Genomic DNA, 21,587 nt, shown 5'->3' with positions numbered 1-21,587 from the left:
GAATAAATAAATAAAATTTAAAAAAAATATATTGTGACATATTCCGTGATCCATTTTCCCCTTAATGATCTGATGCACACATTCTAGAAGAACAGCTTGCATATGAAAGCTTTCTTTCTGTGAGGGTAACTGATGTCATTCATTTGTCTTTGGTTTGGGCAGGTTCTCCGACTTGAGTGTGCCCTGTTACCCCCTGGAGGGCCCGGTGAATTTTAGACGGCTGTCCCTCCTCTTGGTTCCCACCCGTACCCCAGCCCCAGAGTTTCTGATTCTGAAGGTCTGGGGGTGCAGCTTGAGGATTCAAATTACTACCACACTCGCACGTGACGCTGCTGCTGCTGGTTCTAGGGAATCAAACTCTGAGAAATTCTGGCTTAGAGAAAGACGATCAAAGAAAGAAAAATAAGGCAGTTCTTCGTTATTTCCCTTGTGGGTAAACCCTTCCCAGACGTTTGAGAGTAAATAAGCCGTTGCGGGCTGTGGTGTAAGAAATCACACTTACGTATACACTCAGTCTGAATGCCACTCCAAGTTAAATTGGCAAGGCAAGTGCGAGTCGTCGAACCTTGAATGTGGTAACCTTTTCTGCACCTGAAAAACACGGTGCTTCCAACCTACAGAGGAAATCCAACATTAGCTTCGGGGGCAGAATGGGCGTAAGCGATATAAAGACAACATGCTGGAAAGCTCATTCCAGGGTAAGATACACCAGTGACACTTCTCATCAACATCAGGCCGTTGTTGTTCGCAGTGTGTGTTAAGGCTAGGCGGCTCGGTGCGTGAGGAAAGATCCCATTAGACTCAGTGATTTGTGGGCAGTTAAGAGGGAGTTTATTTCGATAATGAAAGGATGCTTTTTCTCTTTGATTTCAGCCCTTCCTCTCTTTGATTTGTAATGATTGTTTTTCCCTTTTCCACTTTTTTCCCCTGCTACACCAGTTGGTATATTTAGCAAATTACTTTTTTTATTTAAGCAAATGCATTTTATTTTATTTTATTTTTATAATAATTTTTTATTATGTTATGTTGTCACCATTCAGTATATCCTTAGTTTTTGATGTAGTGTTCCATGATTCATTATTTGCATATAACACCCAGTGCACCATGCAATATGTACTTTTGTTAACACTTCTGGGAACTGGCCAACTCCTGCTTTATTATAGAATATCTCAAAACTCAACCTGTCCTCCCGAAGCCTCAGGTATATGAACTATTTATGGTCACCTGCATGCCTGAAACATCTTCCCTCTAGACCATCCGAAGCTAACCTCCCCCTCCCCTTAATTCTCAATATTTTACTAAATTTAACTTCCTCTGCACATTCTTTCCTAACTTCAAGAATGCATCGTATGCTGCTTATGACAACGTTCCGGAAGTACCTGTATATTAATCTGCCTTCCTTCCCTAACTGGATGTGACTCGAAGGGAAGTTTGCGGTGGTCTGTCAATGTGCTGTTAGAGGATGAGTTAGGGTCATGTGTTGAAGGGAATCAAACATCTTCCCTGACCACTTACACCTGGGATATGGGACCAGGTTGGGGGGAAGAGAAAAGGGAAAAGAAATGAGCTCACAGAGAGGTGGTTTATGCCTGAAAGGGAGATTCACACGCTCTGTAGTTGTGAGTGGGACCAAGCCTGTTCCGAAGGCATTAATTACGAAGCCAAATGAGTGTACAGGTGAAGAGTCCATCCTGGTCCTTGCTCTGAGGAGTCAGACCCGTTCCTTCATTCCTCTACCTTTGGTTTCTCATCTGGGCCAGTCCTTATCTCCCTCATTGGGATTTGGGGAAGAATAACTATGAGTAACTCGTGTGGTAATAGTTGCTACACTGAGTAGTGATGAAGAATGTCAGAAAAACATAGCTATTCCTTACTATTGACACCTAAATGTAGGAATCGGAATTTATATTAGAAAAAAAATTCAAATTTATCTAAACTGCAAAGGAATAACGGATTTGAGATTTAGACGTGAGAAAAGGTTAATCCATCACCTGTCAGGATGACCTCCCTCAAATTCCCTTGTCAGCATGTCACTGACCTCATCAGACCTCCTGGCAAATATGCTATATTATTTGGTAGGAGGAAGATAAAGGAAAGCCTCTCTCATGGAGTGGTAGGAAGAAAATACAGTGTCCTTCTCAATAAAATATCTTTCAGCAGAAGGTCCCTGGCCACCCCAGTCTGATCGCTGTAAGTTCACCTGGTGTTTATGAATTGATGGGACGTGGAGGGCTGGAGACTGGAGGGTAGTCATTTAAATTGCATAATTAACACATCAGGGCATGGGAGGTTCTAAGACTAAAATGGCTCACTCTGCATGAGTATGTTTCAGAATACAGTGCTGAGGAAAACAAACAAACATCTGTTATATTCAAAACTTCATATGTCCTGATGAAAAGAAAGGAAAAAAAAAACATTTTGGGGAGATGCCTCTGATGGTGTCCGGCACCTCTTGAAAAGATGACATCTGTGTCTTTGAATTGTTAGCAAATCTTGCTTTTTGGATACAATGTATCATTCTTATTGGTGTAACTTTATTTTGTTATAAGAGGCGTGAGAAATTTATCCACCCCTCTTAGTATCTTAAGAGAGATCCCAGGGATATGTTGCTGAATGCAGTCCCCATAAATGTTGACTTCACATGGGCACTTTGGGGGCAGATTTAGAAGTTCTAAAACCAATGGTGAGTTAGCAATAGCATTACTCACATATGGTATTTCCCAGGATTCCCATATACGTGGCATTACAGTTCTAGATGCCAGAAAGCATTCGCCTGAGGATGAGGCCATATTTGAGACCTAACATCAAATACACCAGATTTAACTCATTAGGCACCCGTGAGACGTTCCTTTGTGGGGTGTAAGAATGTCATCAGGAAGTAGCCAATGTGTGTTAGAGCCAACCCAACGAGACTATTTTAAGTTTCAGAAGAGACTGGGGGGGAAATGCCTGAAGAAAAAAGTCTTTTATTCTGAATTAATGGGATCCCTAACTTAAAAGCACTACACATATTTAACTTGGGCTTTCAAAGCCACATCATCATACAGCTCTTAAGTCACTAGATTACTGTAGATGGTGGAAACATTTTATTTCAAGCTTCATTACCTTCCATTTTTAGGTATTCCTCTAATATTACCTAAAGTGTTCACGTACCTCTTATTTAAAAAGTCAAATGAACGTCAAAAGCAATACCGAGCATGCCAGTAATTCATATAGAGAGATCACACAGAAGAGAAGTATCAGCACATAAGCTTACGCTAAGGGGCCTGAATGCATTTTCTCCTGTTTTTGTCTCTAAAATGTAATATTCTTTTCCTATTATATCAGGTCACTAGGCAGGGTCTCTTTCTGTGTAGCTATTCAGTGACCAGTCACTCTGATTTGAGAATTGCCATGTCAGCAGACAAAAAGCATCCAATTACGCATACTTTCAAATAGAAATTAATATGGCAATTGCTACCGTGTGAATGAAAATACATCCAGTTATCCCAATTTTGACAGTTAAAATATCATGCAGAAATCCACTCTGAATGTATTTATTTCAGAAATACACCATGAATCAGACAGGTGCATAAAAACACACACGTATGTTCAAGCATCAATTCTATTTTATACTTAGAAACATGGTAAAATAAAAATGGAATACCTCATATCCTCTGGAGCTATTTTGTATCCCAAAGTGTGGAGTACCAGGGTCTGGGCAGGTATTATGAGCAGGATCTGAAGTTCACATAGGAAAAAAAAAAAAGAAAAAAGAAAAAGAAAGAAAGAAAGAAAGAAAGAAAGAAAGAAAGAGAGAGAGAGAGAGAGAGAGAGAGAGAGAAAGAAAGAAAGAAAGAAAGAAAGAAAGAAAGAAAGAAAGAAAGAAAAAACACGAGTGCCAGATACAGTTACTATAAGAATTGAATATTTTTACTAAAAGGTCTTACAAAATTGAGAAAATTCTGTTTCAACAAATGTGTAAGATGTTTTGCATGAAAGTTAAAAATTAAATTGCTCTTTTCATCTTCCTTTCACACTTCTTTAAGATATTACTCCTTAGTCCTTTACGAGATTCTAAACTGCTCTGTATATTATTTTCTGTATCGGAATGAACATTCTTTCCCATTTTCTGGTCGAACATACTATATTGGCTGATTACTGATACACTCTCTTCGATAATTATTATAATCCCTTGGTTCTTAAGGATTCAACTAATGGCCATCTCTTTTAGTCATCCATTACATTATTGCAAACTTCTTGAATTAATTTTCTTTGAGACTTCCAAATGAGAAATGCATTGAATGCTTCAAAATTGAGGCACATGGTAGACCCACATTTCCCCCCCAAAAAATTGTACGACTTAAGCAATGAGGAGCATGCAGCTTTATTATTTGCTGCTCTCTAGCTGCTAGTATGAAAACAACATAGCTAACTTGCAACATTTGTTTTCAAGAGAAACTAACCTATGGGAGGGAAGAACACTGTTTCTTAGGATAGAGATAGCAAGCGTATAGCCACAGTTTAAATGAAACAGCAGTGAACGTGATTCTTATTAAAAACAAACAGTGCTTCAATGAAATTATTTCTGAACACCTTTGTTTTTAAGGAGAAATCATTCCATTCCTTAGAAAATAACGAAGACTATAGATCATTATTTCCTGCAAATATGCAGAACATCTACTCTTCATCTCAGTACATCTGGGTGAAAAAAAATTAATCCATGAACTTAAACTTGAGTCTGCAACAGTGATGTCTGAAGAAAATTGCTCTTAATGGAAATGAACTGTTCTGGCATCTGTGCCACTAATAATTTGACTTTTGACAAATACAACTTGTATCTGAATCCTTTCCATGAGACAGAAATTCAACCTAAAAATGCAAGGTTTAAGTCATATGGAAAGCATCTTCTGACTTGCAAGGTTCATCATCATATTCTCAGGTCACCAGAACATACGTGCCCCACTCAAGCAGCACTGCTAGCGTGGGTGGCTCGGGGCGGGGAGGACACTTGCACGAGATGGGCACCAAGGGGATGGCCGCCAAGCAACAGCCCTGCTGTCTTTTGGGTGACAGCCATTTTGGAGTGGGGCATTAGTAATGGGATCCTCTACAACGCTATCTTCCCCAGCAAGGATGCACCTGCCAGCTGAGGTGGGGACACGGAAATGAGAGAAAAACATCTGGCAGTCGTTTTAATATCCTCTTAACTTCAGCTCCAAATTTGGTCTGCACGATTTAACCAGAGTAGCTGACGAGTGCTTCCACAGAGAATGATCTATGGAACATTATCTGTGGACCCACAAGTGTTTGGATTTCAGAGAATGTCCTCATCCCCAAACACCATCAGGGCTGTTTTGCAGTTCTTACCGATGCAGGTGGGCTGCGTGCCACTCCATGTGCCGTCCGCCTGGCAGGTTCTTCTGGAAGATCCCACCAGTATGAAGGGAGATTTGCACTGGAAGAAGACTTCCGACTTATAGGTGAAGCTTTTGCCACTGAGCCGCCCCTCTGCAGGGGTGCCTGGGTCTCCGCAGAACACAGCTGTGGAAGACGACCAACAGTCAGCTGACGGTACGCACCGCTGGGTCAGGTTGACCCTCCACCTTGTGTAACGAGCATCTGAAAAATCTTTGGGTGTAACTATTAAACCCATCAACCTGCCTTGAGCAGGGAAGCCTCAAATGTGAGCCTCTGCCTCCTGCAGTGTGGCTAGCAATGACTGGGAGCTGATTGGGCTCACATGTGTCCAGTGCAGCGGGACCCCAGAACCGAACATTGCTGGAGGACTTACGCAGGCACTGGGGGACCTCTCCTTTCCACACGCCGTGGCCTTCGCAGGAGAGGATGGCGGAGTGAGAGGGCTGGAAGCCGTCCACACAGCTGTAACTTATGCTGGCACCCCAGTGGAAATCCGCTCCCTCCACTTTTCCATGTGGCACTTGAGGAGGCTGACCACACATGACAGCTGTTTCCAAAGAACAAACGAGATTGAACATCCAGGGCCTCCACCCCAACTGTAAAACTCACAGGACCCACATTTTCATTTCACCCGAATTACAAATGACATCTACATATGGTTGTTTACTTTTAATAAAAGGATTATCGAGGAAGAGAACAAACCAAAATAATAAAACTTCTCTCCAGTATTTCTTCATTAATTCAGATCAAGTACATAAAAGCAAAGGGAAGTCACAGCATATCACACTGCAAAAGAAAGCACGATTGAACATGACATTCTCGATACATACAAGGCCAAGAAAGGAAGAGATACTCTCATGCAATAGATGTCTTTTCATGGTGGTTCCTGAGGACAAATCAAATCAGTGCTTGCTCATATGATGTGAGTCCAACCTTCTGGTTTATGTATACGGATGGTAAACTATCCGTATTATTTTACATTTAAAGATAGCATATAATATCTAGAAGACATAGACTGTCGATCCATTCGCTGAATCATTAAAAACCAAGCCGTTGCTTGGTTGCAAAGGTTCTGTGAAATACTCCTTGCCAGTGTTTTACAGCATCCCCGTGCCTGACGTTTACGTTGCATGGGGCTGCAGAGCATGGACACAGTTGCCACGGATGATCGGCTCTTGCAGAACCACTGTGGACGCACCTTCCTGGGAGACCCAAGAGCTTTCTGGATTTCCCACACTGGAGGTGTGCCAGTGACAGAAGGCAGCAGGAGAAGGGACTCGGCCGTAGAGACGTCCTCACCTGTGTTTTCTCGTGCGCACTCACACCCACGCACTCTCATGTGAGGAAGACACAGTCACACACACATACAGGTACACACCCAGCAGGTTGGAAACGGGCCTTTCTCCGGCCCTTCATCTTAGGCATGTTTTCAACCAACACGTCTGAGAATGCACATGGGAGTGTCGGGGAACACACACTCGGGACAGGGGATAGCAAGTGGACAGTCCTCCAGGCAGGAACAGTATTGAGCCATGTGGTCCCACATAGGACGGGTTGAGCCTAAACAGGTTCAGAGGGGGACTGTGGTCTCATCTGGAAGGGCCTGGTTGGCCACAAAGGTAACGACAACTGCCCTGACTATTAAAGAGGGGAACAGAAGTCGACAAAAACACATGATGTCCCAGAGGCCAGACCATTTTATTGGCCGCTGTCTTCAACGTGCTCCGATGACTAGACCCCTCCTGACACTACTGCGTGAGTTGCAGTGAACATTAGCTAACGCGGCTTTGCAGCAGGTGCAACGTTAATGATGTCAGCTGGAAGCACAGGAGACATGGTGACCCTTTCCCCCTGGTGGGAGGGAAACACGGTCCCAGAACATGCCCGCATGAGAAGGGAGAGGAAGCCGTGTGCTTGAGCATGGAATTCTCACTGAGGCCTCACACGAAGCTGTCCAAGCGAGACCCAAGCCCCATCTGTCTCTCAGAACCCAACGAGGATGACACCTTCCTCACTACCACTGCCCAGAGTCCAGTACGGAACTCCCGCAGAACTATCTGTGATCCTAGGCTGACAATGAGCCAGGCACTGCCTTTTTGTTTGGGGTCAGCCACGCTCATGGCCCAGCTGAGAAGAAAGCCTGCGTGCGCTCCCAGAGGTGATGGCAGAGGGGTTCTAACCAAGCAGACCCCTGCCTTTGGACAACTTCCACTGGCTCCATTCCTTTCTCTCCATCAGAGCCCACCCCGCTGCCCCTTCACTCAGGCCTCTAGACTGGCCTCAGCCTGCCCTGCTCTCCCTGGAAAGTCCAACCACACGAGTCATAAGTGTTGTCATACCACCTCCATATTCCTGTGGCGGCTTTGGTCCCAGCTGCCAGACCCCCCAGAACATCATGGTACCAATGTTCTCGGCCTTATTTGGTGACTGGCTCCTCTCTCTAAGCTGGCTTGAAAGTCTTATAATTACACTTCCCTATTGTATCTGCCATAAGTCTTAATATAGCTGTGGTTAACATGTGTACCAAGAGAGGAAAGCACTGGCATTTAAAACACAGACATAGGGGCTCAGTCGGTGAAGTGTCTGCCTTCAGCTCAGGTCATGATCTCAGGGTCCTGGGATGGAGTCCTGCATGGGACTCCCTGCTCAGCAGGGAAGCCGGCTTCTCCCTTTCCCCACTGAGCATGCTCTCTATCTCTCTCTCTTTCGAATAAAGAAATAAAATCGTAAACAAACAAACAATAACAACACCAAAAACACCAGAATTAGAGATAGCATGCTTGTTGTCTGAGTCCCAGCATCTCCTGTTCCTGATTTGTGTCCTGAGCCATTTACTAACTCTCTCTGCAAGTTGATTTTCACATCTATAAAACTGAGATTAATGTACAAAAAAAATGAAGTGATTTTTATTTGCCAATGAGTTTACAAGAATTCCTAGTACATAGAAGGACTACAGAATTGCTTGTGAATATAGCAAAATGTAATTCTATAAACACTTCTGTGTGTGTGAATAAGACCAAAAAAGTAATGGCACACACCTTTGCAGACTGGTTTGCTGTTATTCCACGTACTGTCTTTGGTACAACGGATGGTGGATGACGTGATGGGCTCCATGAGATAGCCAGGGTCACACTGATAGCTCACGGTCTTATTGAAGGTGAAATCCGTCCCAAACTGGATGCCATTTGCCAGTGTACCTGGGTCCCCACAACTTATAACTAATGAGCAGGAGACAACAAAAAAGCATTAGAAAAATACAAAATTACCATTCAATGACTTAGTTATGACTTCCATTCAAGTTACTCCCCTTAAGCTGCTATTCAAAATGATGACGTAGAAAATTGTTACAGCAACACTGCCCTGTTTGACGACGCTACTGATCGGCTGTCAGGAGACAGTGTGTTTGGAATGTCATCAGAGAATTAAACACTTGTCTTATTTCCCTGCAAAATAAATAGGCTACAGAGAGGACAAACCTCACCTTTTTTTTGGACCCAGTCTTACAATGTCCAACCGAACTGGCCATTGGAAATAGCATCAACCATATAAATTAGAAAGTGAAGAACAATCTAAAACAATCTAATAAATAGAATCATCATATCAAATATATGCATATTTTTTTTTCTCTATGAATTACAGATCAATAAAATACTTTATAGAGTAAGTGAGTTCTTCCTCAGTCAACTAGATGTCATGGTCATGGCCTCGGGTGCACACGACAGCCGTCACTAACCTGTACAGTCAGGGGCTGTGCCTGTCCAGGTCCCGTTGGCGGTGCAGTGCCGCGTTGTGAGCCCTGAGGTCTTGTAGCCTTCCCAGCAAGCATAGATGACCGAGCTGGAGAACAGGATGCCATCGCTGCTGACAATCATGCCGTTGGTGGGCGTGCCGGGATTTCCACAGGACACAGCTATGAGGGACAAGGACACACAAGGAGAGTGAGCTGCTACCAAAATGATGAATGCCACAGACCAAAGGTCAACTGTGTAATAGATGACATATTTATTCATTTTTTAAAAATAGGATCTACTACTATGGAAGATGTCTAATATGTATTTTACTTTATGATTCATACCGTTATTTTCTCAATGAGTTACAAATGTGAAAATTGTATTTTCATATTATTCTTCCTAAAGTACATTACTTCAAAACAAATTAAAAGACGAGTTAAAGCATTGAAAATTCAAAGCCTTGCTACTTTGATATTTAACATGTTTATAATACAAAAAATGATTTTTTAAAAAAGATCTATATGGTAATAGCAACTCAGAAGGGCCTCCCTTCATGTAATAGCTGATTTCTTTTTTTATTCTGGACAAATCAGGTCATATTTCACAACTGTAGGATAATTCATGTTGGAATATAAGGGACGCCTGAGGAATATGAATGAGGTTGCTTAAACTGCCTGGTAAATGGTCTCCTCAGTATTACCCCATCTAACGGCAGCCGTGTGAATTGGCCTTGGCGTGGCTGCTCTCTCCACTTCTCTCCAGATGAAATCAATGCCATGTACAGACATTGAGACGCCGACTAACAATGGGCAGGGCAACAGGTCTACACTCCACGTGTGCCCCTCGCACATTCCGTAGTCAGCAAAGCAAGCTCAGCAGCTGCTGGGTGTGTATCAAAGTGATGATTTTAACCCAGAATAAGGGTTTTTTTTTTTGCCTTTTGTGCTGTCTATTTATCACAGAATGTTAACTTTTTCTCCCTAGCCCTCTCACACAATGTGCAGCTGGCAGACGTAGAAAGAATGTGACCTCTGGCTGGATTTTAATAACAGGAATGTATCCTGAGACCATTTCTGAGAATGACCAAAATATTTACAAATGCTCTTGCCTCTTTAGTTGTTCCTCTTTCAAAGACAGACTCTTCTTAAAAGTAGGGAAGAAAACAGACAAAAAATGTGCATAGCATAGAAGAGCCACTGTAACAGACATTTAGGGAATCGCTTATCATATCGCACCAGAAAATGCGCTGACCTTCACATTGGAGTAGATCGTGTTTGGCAAACACAACGCATGCGTGCTGGTGCTTCTCCGTAACCACTCCGTCACAACCCTTTTTCTCTGATGAATCTGCTACCCTTCCTCGCACAGATCTTTCAGCAGTTTTCTGGATGTCATTTGAGATGGGATCTATTTACCAATCGTGAAGTGGATGACACTTAACATTCTCTAAAGCTCAAAAGTTCTGTGATGGCTGTAACATCAGTTAAGATGCCATATTGCAAAAATGCCAAGAGGCTGGACTCTTCAAGACAATTACTCATTCATTCAACAAACACTCGTTCATCATTGAGTACGTGATGGTTATTGTGTATATGTACTAATGGAAAGTCTGACAAAAAAGAGAATTGTATAGATCTAATTCATAATTTAGCAAACCAACAAACAACCAAGTTCTCATATTTTATTCTAATCATATCTGTTATTAAAACCTGTGTAGCAATTATTAAAAGTCACCTCTGAAGGCTAATGCTAAAATGAAACAAGAGATTGGTGAACATATTCAACTTAATTTATAGACAGCTATGTTGTGAGTAAGAAAATACCCTTCATGATAATGCCATCCTAATGTTTAGAAAGTCCCTCAAATACTGTGTTCTACAAAATCAAATTCATGGTTAACTTTTTTTTTTTTTTTTCACGATAGGGACACTTTCACTGATGGTATGCCCATGAAGATGAAGACTAGAAATTAGCTTCGATATGTCTGTGTTCACATGAATTCTATCATGATATAGGAGAGCCTCCTAAGGGAAAACATGAGCTTACATTTATAGTCAGCAGAAGGGAAACAAGATTTTTGTATAAGTAAAAAGTTAAAACTTTTTAAATACTTTTCTTTTCAAGTACATTTGATTAATGTGACTCCTTTCAGTAAAAAATCATTTTCTTTTACTTGATCTATAATAAAAGAGCATTATACTTACACCAAATACACTTTATTGCCTACAGATACCAATACTGTTCACGTAGCATGCTATATTTTGATTATGGCTGTTAAATTGAGTTGAATATTAGTTTTGGGTTTGAGTCTGATCACACAACTTAAGTAAATGTGAATGATCAAATCAAGTTCTTGACATGTAGCGTCTTCACTATAAAATGGGTATAAGAAAGGTAATTGCTCTCAGTTGTTGTAAGATGAAACATATTGCGTGCAAAATGCATAGAACGCAATCTGGCATCTTAGCAGTAGTAACATAATACATGGTAGCTGATGCATTGTCATTTTCGTTATAATCACTGTCATCACACATCTAGTACCTGGATAAAATGTAGGTTTTATCACAGTCTCATGGGAAAGAGGATTAAGAGTTGCCTGGGGCAACTAAAACCAATGATATAGTTATATTTAAGCAGCTTCCTGAGATACATCCATTTGAACAGTTCAGTCAATGAGTCTATAATTAAAAGAGTGGATTGCTAACAAAGATCTGAAATCATGGAAATATGTTAGAAATATAAGTTCTCTGATGTTTAAGAGTTTTTAAAATATTTTTATTTTGTGTTTCATGAACCTTTTTTTTTTCTTTTTACCATTTATTCAAATGTCCCATCAGGCTCTAAAGGCTTTTGATAGATTCAGAAAAGGTGATTCATCAGGAGGAAGATGCTCTCAGTGGACTGAATACATGGTCATGGCTAACATTGGTGGAAATGCAAAAGTCACTGGAACCCCCTTTTCTGTAGAGAATAATATGTGCCCCAAATATCCAAACCTATGATAACAAGTGAGAAAAAAATAGAAAGCTTCAGAATGTCCAAAAATTTTTAAACATGTGTGTTGGGGCGGATGTAGGATTAGGCATATATTTGTTCCCATCATTTGTTATTATAGTGAGAGTAAATGATACCGTTACTTACTCAAATTCCCATGATTTCTGGGCAATGCAGGTTCGGAGGTAGTCAATTTTGTGGGGAATAGCATATTTGAGAAATACTTGCCATATTGAAATATTTCCACTTCTTTCTGTACACAGATTTTAACAGCCAAGTTTCTAAGGATTTTATAAGAAACACTTAAATTTCTAACTTTAGATAAACAAATGCCATTCTAAAAATATTTGTGTAGTCTGAGTTAGGTGTATTATGAAGCGAAATCCAATTAGCTCTCCCAATCAAGTAAATGAATTCACTTATTTTTAGCGGGAATAGAACTCGTGGTGTTATATCATAGTACCAAAGGGAGATTTCTATGGGAAAACATCACTCACTCTCAACTGTTTTAATTTATTTCACCTTTAAATGTGCAAAGTCAAGTGCTTTTTATATCAGTAAACCTGTTATAGAATGTACAGTCCCAAGTGAATGACCATTCTTAATAGAATACGGATGTATTTAAGTGAGGTTTGTTCTGCTTTTGGGAGCTATACTTTCCCAATAAATTTGGTTAACTTCTTCTTTTTTTTTTTTTTTTTTTTTTTGTGGGAGAATGTGGAGGGGCAGAGGGAGAGGGAGAAAGAGAATCCTAAGCAGGCTCCCAGCATGGAGCCCAACATGGGCCTCAGACTCACAACCTTGAGATCATGACCTGAGCCAAAATCAAGAGTTGGCTGCTTAACAAGCTGAGCCACTCAGGCACCCAATTTGGTTAACTTTTAACAAATTATTTTTCAACCATTTTTTTTGCACCATTCTTTCTCTGTTGTTTTTCTTCTAAAACTCCAATTACAGGTATGTTAAACTAGTTGGCATTATCCCATAGGAAATTAGGTGGGCCGTTCTTTTTTTTCCCCCTTCTGTTTTCAGATTGGGTAATTTTCATTGATCTGTTTTCATGTTAACTGACCCTTCTGACATTTTTAATCTGCTAAGCTCATCTAGAAAAGTTTTTATATCAGATACTGTATTTTTCAATTCCAGAGTTTCCATCTGATTTTGTTTTTATTATTTTCATTTCCCTGTTGAAATTCCCTGCTTATGACTCTAACATTAAGTCCATGAAGATATTTTAAATAGCTGTTTCAAATCCTTGTTCACTATTTTCAACATTTGGGTCATCTCAGGATCAGGATCTCAAGATCAGATTCTAATTCTATTGTTTTTGTTTGTTTGACTATGGATCATATCATTCTAAGGTCTCCATATGTAGTATTTTTTTATTGTATGCTGGACATTGTGAACAAAATGTTGCCTGGATTATGACATTCCTTCAAAAGGTGCTGGGGTTTATTCTCGTGGACTTTTAAATTAGTTGTAGATCTTTGGGGTCCTGCCATGGGTTTCATTCTCTGTTAGAGGAGATCTATTCAGACTTAGTCCTACCATGTTTTTGCTCTTAGTTCTAGCATGTTCCACTTATTTTAGGGAGTGGTACATATTCATAATGCATGGAGTTTTCTGGGCATCAGTAAAATGTCCTAAGTACACAGTAAGATTTCTGACTGGTCAGATGTCCAGTGTTTCTCAGTAGGGTATGACCTCTAATATGATGGTCCATCTCAATTCTGTAGCAAAAGTTCATTACATCACTGGGTCTCACCCATGCTTGTCTGTCTGGCCCTCAGCCCGTGAACGCCCACCACACATATGGGGTTGTCCCATTCTCAGCTGGCCCTTCTCAGATTCCCTGTTCTGCAAGTTCTACTTCAGTAGCCTAAAATAATTTTTATTGCATCACCTCACCAAGCCACCATACCACCTGGATTGCACTTTCCAACTACACAGTAAGAAAAATATAGAGAATGATGGGGGAATTATGGGCTCACCTCTTTGATTTCTCCTAAGGAACATAGTCATGCACTGTTTCTTGTTTAACAAGATAATTGTCTCATATATCTTATTGTTTTATAGTTGTCCTCAGTAAGAAGGCTAGCCTATTGTTATTCAACATGTGATGGAGTGAAGTGGAGCTCTTATTTAATTTTCATAATATTTAAATATATTCTGGACCAGCAATTCCCCGGGTATAGTACAGAGGGAAAAGTTTAGATGGGGTGTAAATGTAGGTTACAAAAGTCAGGTATAACTTTGAGGTACCATATTATAGAATAGAAAACTCTCTGATTTTAGTGAAAAAGAGATGCTAGCATGCACATTTTAATATTCAAACTCTACAAAAGGGGTGGAAACTGAGAAAATGGTACCTGAGTAAGAAAACGTTTACTAATTTAGAGTCACATATTTCATTCAATAAAAAGGCATCATTCTGCAACTCACAGTGGCAGTGGCATCCCGCCACTACTATTCAGTCATGTTTGATTTAAGCCAACTTCTACAGGGCCTAACCTTAAAATTTACAGTAACTTGATTGTTAGGGGTTGACTCAGAGTCAAAAATTACCTTGGATTATTATATATAAGTATATCTCTATCTAGGTGTAGCTATCTCCAAGATAATTTTCCATTCAGATGAGAATATATACATATATATATATATATATATATATATATATATATATATGCACATGTATAAGATATGTATATATATTCATATATATGATTATATTATTTATATATGATTTTTGAGATTGTAAATATTGTATTCTGCATACACTATAGTTAGATTATATACATATATTAATTTCTATTGTTCTATATAGTACATACAATAAAGTGAGAGACAGGTACAAGTAGAGATGGCACAGTAGAGTAGAGAAAGTGAAGATTAAGAAAACTTGATTTATATTTCTGGTATTAATATTGCATGAGTTTATTCAAATTGGTCAACTTATATAGAAAGTGTTTCGGACATGTAAAAATGGATATTTATTTTGTGTAACCATCTTGGACTGGAACGTTAAGTAATTGAGAAGTTTGCATGCTAAATATTTCTAACATTTAAGTCTTATCTGTCTGAATTCTAAATCAGTTCCTTTTTTTAATTTTTATAAAACTTTATTGGAACATGCATTGTCTCAACAGCAGAACTGAATAATTACAGCAGAAATCACACGGCCCACCGAGTGTCGAATATTTACCAAGGGGCCCTTTGCAGAAAAAGTTTCCCAACACCTGCATTAGAAAATTAATACATCACAAACAAGCTGGCCCTCCTGTCCTGGGCTCTTCTACCCCACCTCTGTGCTTCTGCTTTCTGGTTATAACCTGACATTGAAGGCACACTAATGTAAATGCAGTGTGAGTTGGTGGCTCGCACTTCCGGCCTTCAAACCCAGCAACCTGAGAACTACCATAATTACATGCTTTGAAAAATGTATACTTCGCACCCCCAACTTCAGCCAAGCATCTTTGATAGTATACGACGGTAACATCCAACATTTGTTTAGCACTATAGACTAGGTACTATTGTGCTTTCATAAGACGGGGAAAAAATGATAAAGGTGGAATACAAATAAATAAAATTTAGGTGATACTACCTCAGTGGATAATACTCCCTATTGTATAATAATCCTCTTTTATTGATCAATCTAAAAATGAGAAAATGAGGAAGCCAAAAAATTAGGCTCCAAGTTTACAACACTTTATTCTGCTTCTTTAAATATGTTTTGTTGGAAGCATCTTTGTAGTAAACATTTTAGTGATTCATTTACATTATTAATGTTCAGGAAAAAATATCAGGCTGCAACCCTGATTATTGAAGATTTAAAATTCTTTCAAAAGGTTATAAAGTACAGTGCAAAATTATATGTTACTACTTTAACCTTGGTTAGAAATAAATAGAAAGCACGTTTTATTCTCACTGGCCAGTGGATGGAAATCTACAACTTTGGGGAAAATATCCCACTGAACTAGCCTACTACTACCCCTTTATTTTTTTATTTAAAAAAAAAATTTTATTATATTATGTTAGTCACCACACACTACATCCCTGGTTTCTGATGTAAAGTTTGATGATTCATTAGTTGTGTATAACACCCAGTGCACCATGCAATACGTGCCCTCCTTACTACCCATCACCAGCCTATCCCATTCCCCCTCCGTCCTCCCCTCTGAAGCCCTCAGTTTGTTTCCCAGAGTCCATAGTCTCTCATGCTTCATTCCCCCTTCTGATTACCCCCCCTTTCTTTATCCCTTTCTTCCCCTACCGATCTTCCTAGTTCTTATGTTCCATAGATGAGAGAAATCATATGATAATTGTCTTTCTCTGCTTGACTTATTTCACTTAGCATTATCTCCTCCAGTGCCGTCCATGTTGCAGCAAATGTTAAGAACTTGTTCTTTCTGACAGCTGAGTAATATTCCATTGTATATATGGACCACAGCCTCTTAATCCAGTTATCTGTTAAATCAGTTCCTTTTTAAACTCTAAACAAATTCGTGGTATCTCATGACACCTTTGCTTATGGCAAGCATTGCCAATCCATGACAGGGTAAAGTATTCATGGTCTTCTACTGTTATTACTGAGGTATCCCACCATGTCCTCTTATGCTTCTCAAATATTAAAATAAAATATATTCACTCCAAAGTATTACACAGAGAATCACCCTAGGTTCTTTGGTAATGCAATGTTTTGGGCAAGGGTCACCAATAGACTGGAAATAACATGGGAAGTGAAGCATATCCCAGCCTGCAGAAATTCCCTTCAGTGATTTACACTCCTTCTACTCACTGTTCTTTTTTATCAGTTTTTCACCACCAGCAACCACAAAACACCACCAAATCACGTAGAAATTATTATTAGATCAGAAACCTCTTCTAGGTTATAAATGTTCAAAAGGTAAGGATCTGTGTTAGATGATCTTTTGAATAGACAGGATATCTCCATGTACCCAGTCATGAGTTCTGATGATTCTCTTATACATTTTGGGACAAAGTAGTTTAATGATACAAAAGTTCAGTCTGTAGGATTTCTGTGGAAATGGTACCAGTCATTTTAGAATGAAATACATTGTTCCATCTGTAAGGTTGACTTTACGACTTGAATGTACTCACCTTCACACACGGGCTGCAGTCCTGACCACGAGCCATTGAGCAAACATGTCCGCTCAGGAGAGCCCCTCAGCTGGTAACCCATTTCACAGGAGAAGCGGAGAAGGCTCTTGGCCTTGAGTTCGTCCCCAAGCCGGGACCCATGTGCTGGGGTCCCGGGATCACCACAAAATCCAGGGTCATTTCCTATTGAACACAAACACATATGGTGAAACACAATGTCATTAGACTAGTTTATAACAGAGCTGTTATGTTTAAGAAGAATGAAAAGTTACTCATGTACTTATTTCCTCAGATTTATTTATTTGAGAGAGAAAGGGGGAGAACTCATAAGCGCGAAAGTGGGGAGGAAGTGGCCTGGAGGGGCAGAGGGCGAGATTCTTCAAGCAGACTCCCTGCTAAGCACGGAGCCCAATGAGGGGCTCTTGGTGGGGCCTGCTCCCATGACCCGTGAGATCACGACCTGAGTGGGAACCAAGAGTCAGCCCCTTGACAGACTAAGCCACCCAGACACCCCAGAATGAAAGGTACTTAAATGTGTTACAGTCACGCTGCATTCTGGAAATCTTGTGAGAAAGACTTTCTTTATCATAGCGCAAAAGTGAAAAACATGAAGAAATTGTTTCTGTATAACTAAACACAAACGAGCTTATCCAAATACGTGGATGACAAAAAATGATACTCTCTGGAAGAAATAAAATTCTAGGAATAAGGGACGCAGGGTGTATCTACTGCATCAGTATGGATAATAAAAGCAAAACAGGGTTAAAGTGTATTGGATAGCAAAGAACCAAATGAGAGGTTTGATTCTTCTCAATTACATCCAGAGTTGTTGATTCACTGACTCTTATTTATTGAAGAACTATCTATGAAAAAATTAAGATTTTTTTTTCAAAGGGTGTCAATGTACTTATCAATTCCTGAGACAGGAAAGACGTGGAAGAATTCAGAGGAAGCACGGACAAGGAATTAAGAACGGACAGGGACAAACTGAATGAAGGGAGGCAGGCCTCTTGGCCAGGGTGATGAAGAACCCAGGACTCCCACAGGAGGAAGTGTGAAGTGACTGGTACTCGAAGGTATTGATGAAGATGAAGGTGACCACATAGAACGCTGGTGTATCCGGCTGGACATGGAATGCTAGCTTCAAATGACTGAACTGTTATACCCTTCAGGTCACTATCTAATGGCGTCATTCCTCACCTGTACAGTGGGGTAGCGTTCCGCTCCAGTGACTGTCCTCTTGACAAACTCGAGTGCTGTTGCCTACAAGATCCCGGCTCCCTTTGCATGCATAGCGAACTACGGCACCATACGTAAACAGCTCTCCAGTTAGGATAGCGTTAGCAGGAACCCCTGGGTGGCCACATGATATGGCTGAAGGAAAAATTTCAATAAGTGAATACATCAGTCCTGTTGAACTGTTTGTCTTGATAGGTCTCCCACACCAACGCCCATACAAACATCACCTATTAATGAAAAGCAGCTAAACATACTGGAAAATTCCTGCAGCCCCCAATGGATAACAAATATAATTTTCCAGGTAACACTCCCCCACCTTAGATACTCATATATTACTGAAGACAAGAAGAGGGTCTGTCAGTGATGTTTGTTTTTGTTTCATTTTATCTTGAGGTAGTTTTGCTTAAGATAGAAATCTACGGCTAGGCTTTCAAAGAGAAAGTCACTTTACCTACATTTTTTTTTCCATGCGTCCTTAACTGTAATCCAAAAAAGCAGTATGACACAAAAAGTTAGAAATTACATAGATTCATGGAAACGAGTTCCATTATCTCTTCAGTTAATATGACAATTATATACTTGCTTGGCTCCAAACTCTGTCATATCTGTGTACTCTTCCAGTTCATGGATCTATGATGACCCTTCTAACAATTTTTCTTTGATCAGGTGGCAGTTTAAAATGTTTAAGTAATAATAATAATAAATAATAATAATAAAAAAATTAGTGATTAAATTTTTCCTCAAGTTACTCTATAAAATAATCGCAGTATTCCCATTCATTTCTTTAAAATCATGCCAAATCAGGCCTATAATCTAATCATAAATTATCTTTCAAAGAGGAAAATTCTGGAATCCAGATTAAGGTAGGGCCGTGGAGATTTATCTCTCCTTTTCCATAAGGTCCCAAATTAGGGTTAATGATGGGCAAATGTTGCTTTACGTGTAAAGAGCTGACTGGACTCAGGCTCCCAACAAACTATTCAAGGCCCCTGATTTAACAGCCTAGACTACTTGCATGTGATCACTGTTAACCCAAAAGTGATCTCAACCAGAGATGTAGGTTCAGAAAGTGGAAAGGCACTGAGCATCCCCGTGAGTCACATTAGCCCTTAGATTGATCTGGTCTTACACTGATATCTGTTCATTGGTGAACAAGATTTTACCTGACCGAGTCCTAAAAGGAAGCTAATTAGAGCCAAGTCAGTAAGTGGTTGGTAAATGACCAGTTCCAGGTGAAATTAAGAGAGAGAGAGAAAAAAAAAATCAGTGAAAGCATAACAGCAAAACTAGTGATGAAGCTTGGCCACTCTGGAGCAAGTACGAGCAAACGGCTCCTCTGAGAACCTGTGTTCCCAGATGCATGGTAATTCCAGTTGTTAAGGACAACAAGTGGTGGGAACCAGGAGAACGAGAGTCACTTACAGCCTAGTTCCTGCAGATTCGGAGCACACTGGCATCATTAGAAAAACTAATGGAAGTCTCACATCAGCCCGGGAATACGCAAAAGAAATGTTTGGGGAGACAAAGAAAGAAAAACTAATTTCTCTGAAAAATTCCCACGAGTGAAGGCCTAGAAAACCAGAAAGCAGATAAAATTTGATGAAGATTCTAATACATTTACAGATGTGTTTTTGATCATATGAGGCTGTGCATTTATTTGCTTTTGAAAGAAGTCACTCTTTCCCCCTAGAAATTAATTATATTGTTAAAATTACAATTTGAGACAAGTTTGCATGTAGATTGGGAGGGGTTACGTGGGACACTGAATGACAGGGAAACAATTCTCCAGGATGAATTTATTCTGAAAATGTACCAACAACACTGCAATTGTAAGAGGTAATATAGATTACCACTTTTTTTTCAGTAAATTCAATTTAAAATGTAATTGTCATTTCCCACATTCTTTATGCACCCAAAATGAATACAAAGAAGGATTTTTATTTTATGGATTGTTTTGTTTCTGAATGATTTTTAAAAGGTGAAGGAGAGTCACCCCTTTTCCTAAACTGTCAGACTGTTGTAATAAGATGGTGTCTTTAAGCTAAAGGACAACATGCTTTTTCAAGTTAAAAGCAGGTAAGACTATAGCTATTTAGGGAAGAATGTATTCTTGTTAATCTTCTTGCTCTAAAATACTGATCATCATTTGAGGTGGGCCATAGCGATGATCTATAATTTTGTCTGCTCAGAATGTTACCCCCATTCTTTAGGGCAATTTGCCTTCCTCTTATTTAATCATATGGATCAGGAGGAAGATATTACCAAGATACTATCTTTTCTATTGTCTTAACTCTTGGTACCAGAACTGCTCATGAGACCTGTATGGTCCCTCAGGTTACTCGACCCTTCTGGCAATAGATGCTAGGTCAACAGATAGATACTCCCTACCAGAGCTCTTTGCCAATATTCTTGAATCTGGTCCAGACAGAGGGAAGCTGAGAGGTGCTAGGTGTTGAGGCCACTGGCCACCATGTTTGAGCCGTGTACGATAGGCGTGTCTGCCAGGTCCAAGTAGAAGATAAGCAGTAATAAGTGGAGACAGACACAGAATGAGTCCAAGTGCTGCCCAATACACTCGGGTCCATTTCTTTCCAAAGCCAGGTATGAGAACATGCCAGGGTTCCCTCTCTTTTTTGACCCTTAAACTAGTTTGAGCTGTGTTTTGTGATTTCTGGCCAATCAGTAAAGATGTCATATAACTTATACAATTTGTAAAGACTTAAAATTTTGTCGTTGTTGTTCTCTTGGTGATCTTAAGAGCTCTGAGCCACAAGAATCCAAAATAACCCTCACTTACCCAAACACTTGGGTAAAGAACGATCCCATAGGCCATTAGCCATGCAGGTTAAGGCAGAAGATCCCAACAGGTAAAATCCCTTCTTGCAATGATACATGACGCTCATTCCATATTCAAAACTCTCTGGGAAATTCTGCTGCCCATGACGAATGGCATTTTCCACAAAGCCTGGATCCGAGCAGTTCACCACTAGGGGGAAAAAAGGTACATATTATTTAGATACACTTAGAAACAAAAGAGATCTGAAGAGGACCCGCTCCTCGTGGCGTTAGAAATTTTGTAGGATGACAACATCACAGCAGAGGTTT

The 21,587-nt window shown here is 40.0% G+C and overlaps 1 protein-coding gene across 1 annotated transcript in view; it reads right to left on the bottom strand.

Annotated features, from left to right (window-relative positions):
• The window catches only part of CSMD1 (CUB and Sushi multiple domains 1), a 1,039,667-nt gene that overhangs the window by 21,326 nt on the left and 996,754 nt on the right, over nt 1-21,587 (bottom strand). Inside the window, exons 53-61 of the mRNA XM_087856321.1 lie at nt 21,280-21,468; nt 18,444-18,617; nt 17,244-17,426; nt 9,134-9,310; nt 8,439-8,618; nt 5,774-5,947; nt 5,350-5,523; nt 3,647-3,720; nt 503-614 (exon numbers count right to left, since the gene is read on the bottom strand). Coding sequence (XP_087712447.1) covers nt 503-614; nt 3,647-3,720; nt 5,350-5,523; nt 5,774-5,947; nt 8,439-8,618; nt 9,134-9,310; nt 17,244-17,426; nt 18,444-18,617; nt 21,280-21,468 — 1,437 coding nt within the window. The remainder of the gene's footprint in view (nt 1-502; nt 615-3,646; nt 3,721-5,349; nt 5,524-5,773; nt 5,948-8,438; nt 8,619-9,133; nt 9,311-17,243; nt 17,427-18,443; nt 18,618-21,279; nt 21,469-21,587) is intronic.

The sequence above is a fragment of the Ursus americanus genome, chromosome 27 (genome assembly GCF_024610735.1).
Source record: "Ursus americanus isolate L20-20 chromosome 27, mUrsAme1.1.p, whole genome shotgun sequence".
Lineage (NCBI taxonomy): Eukaryota > Metazoa > Chordata > Mammalia > Carnivora > Ursidae > Ursus > Ursus americanus.
Note: the sequence above shows the minus strand (reverse complement) of the source record. Positions and strands in the feature narration are given on the sequence as shown.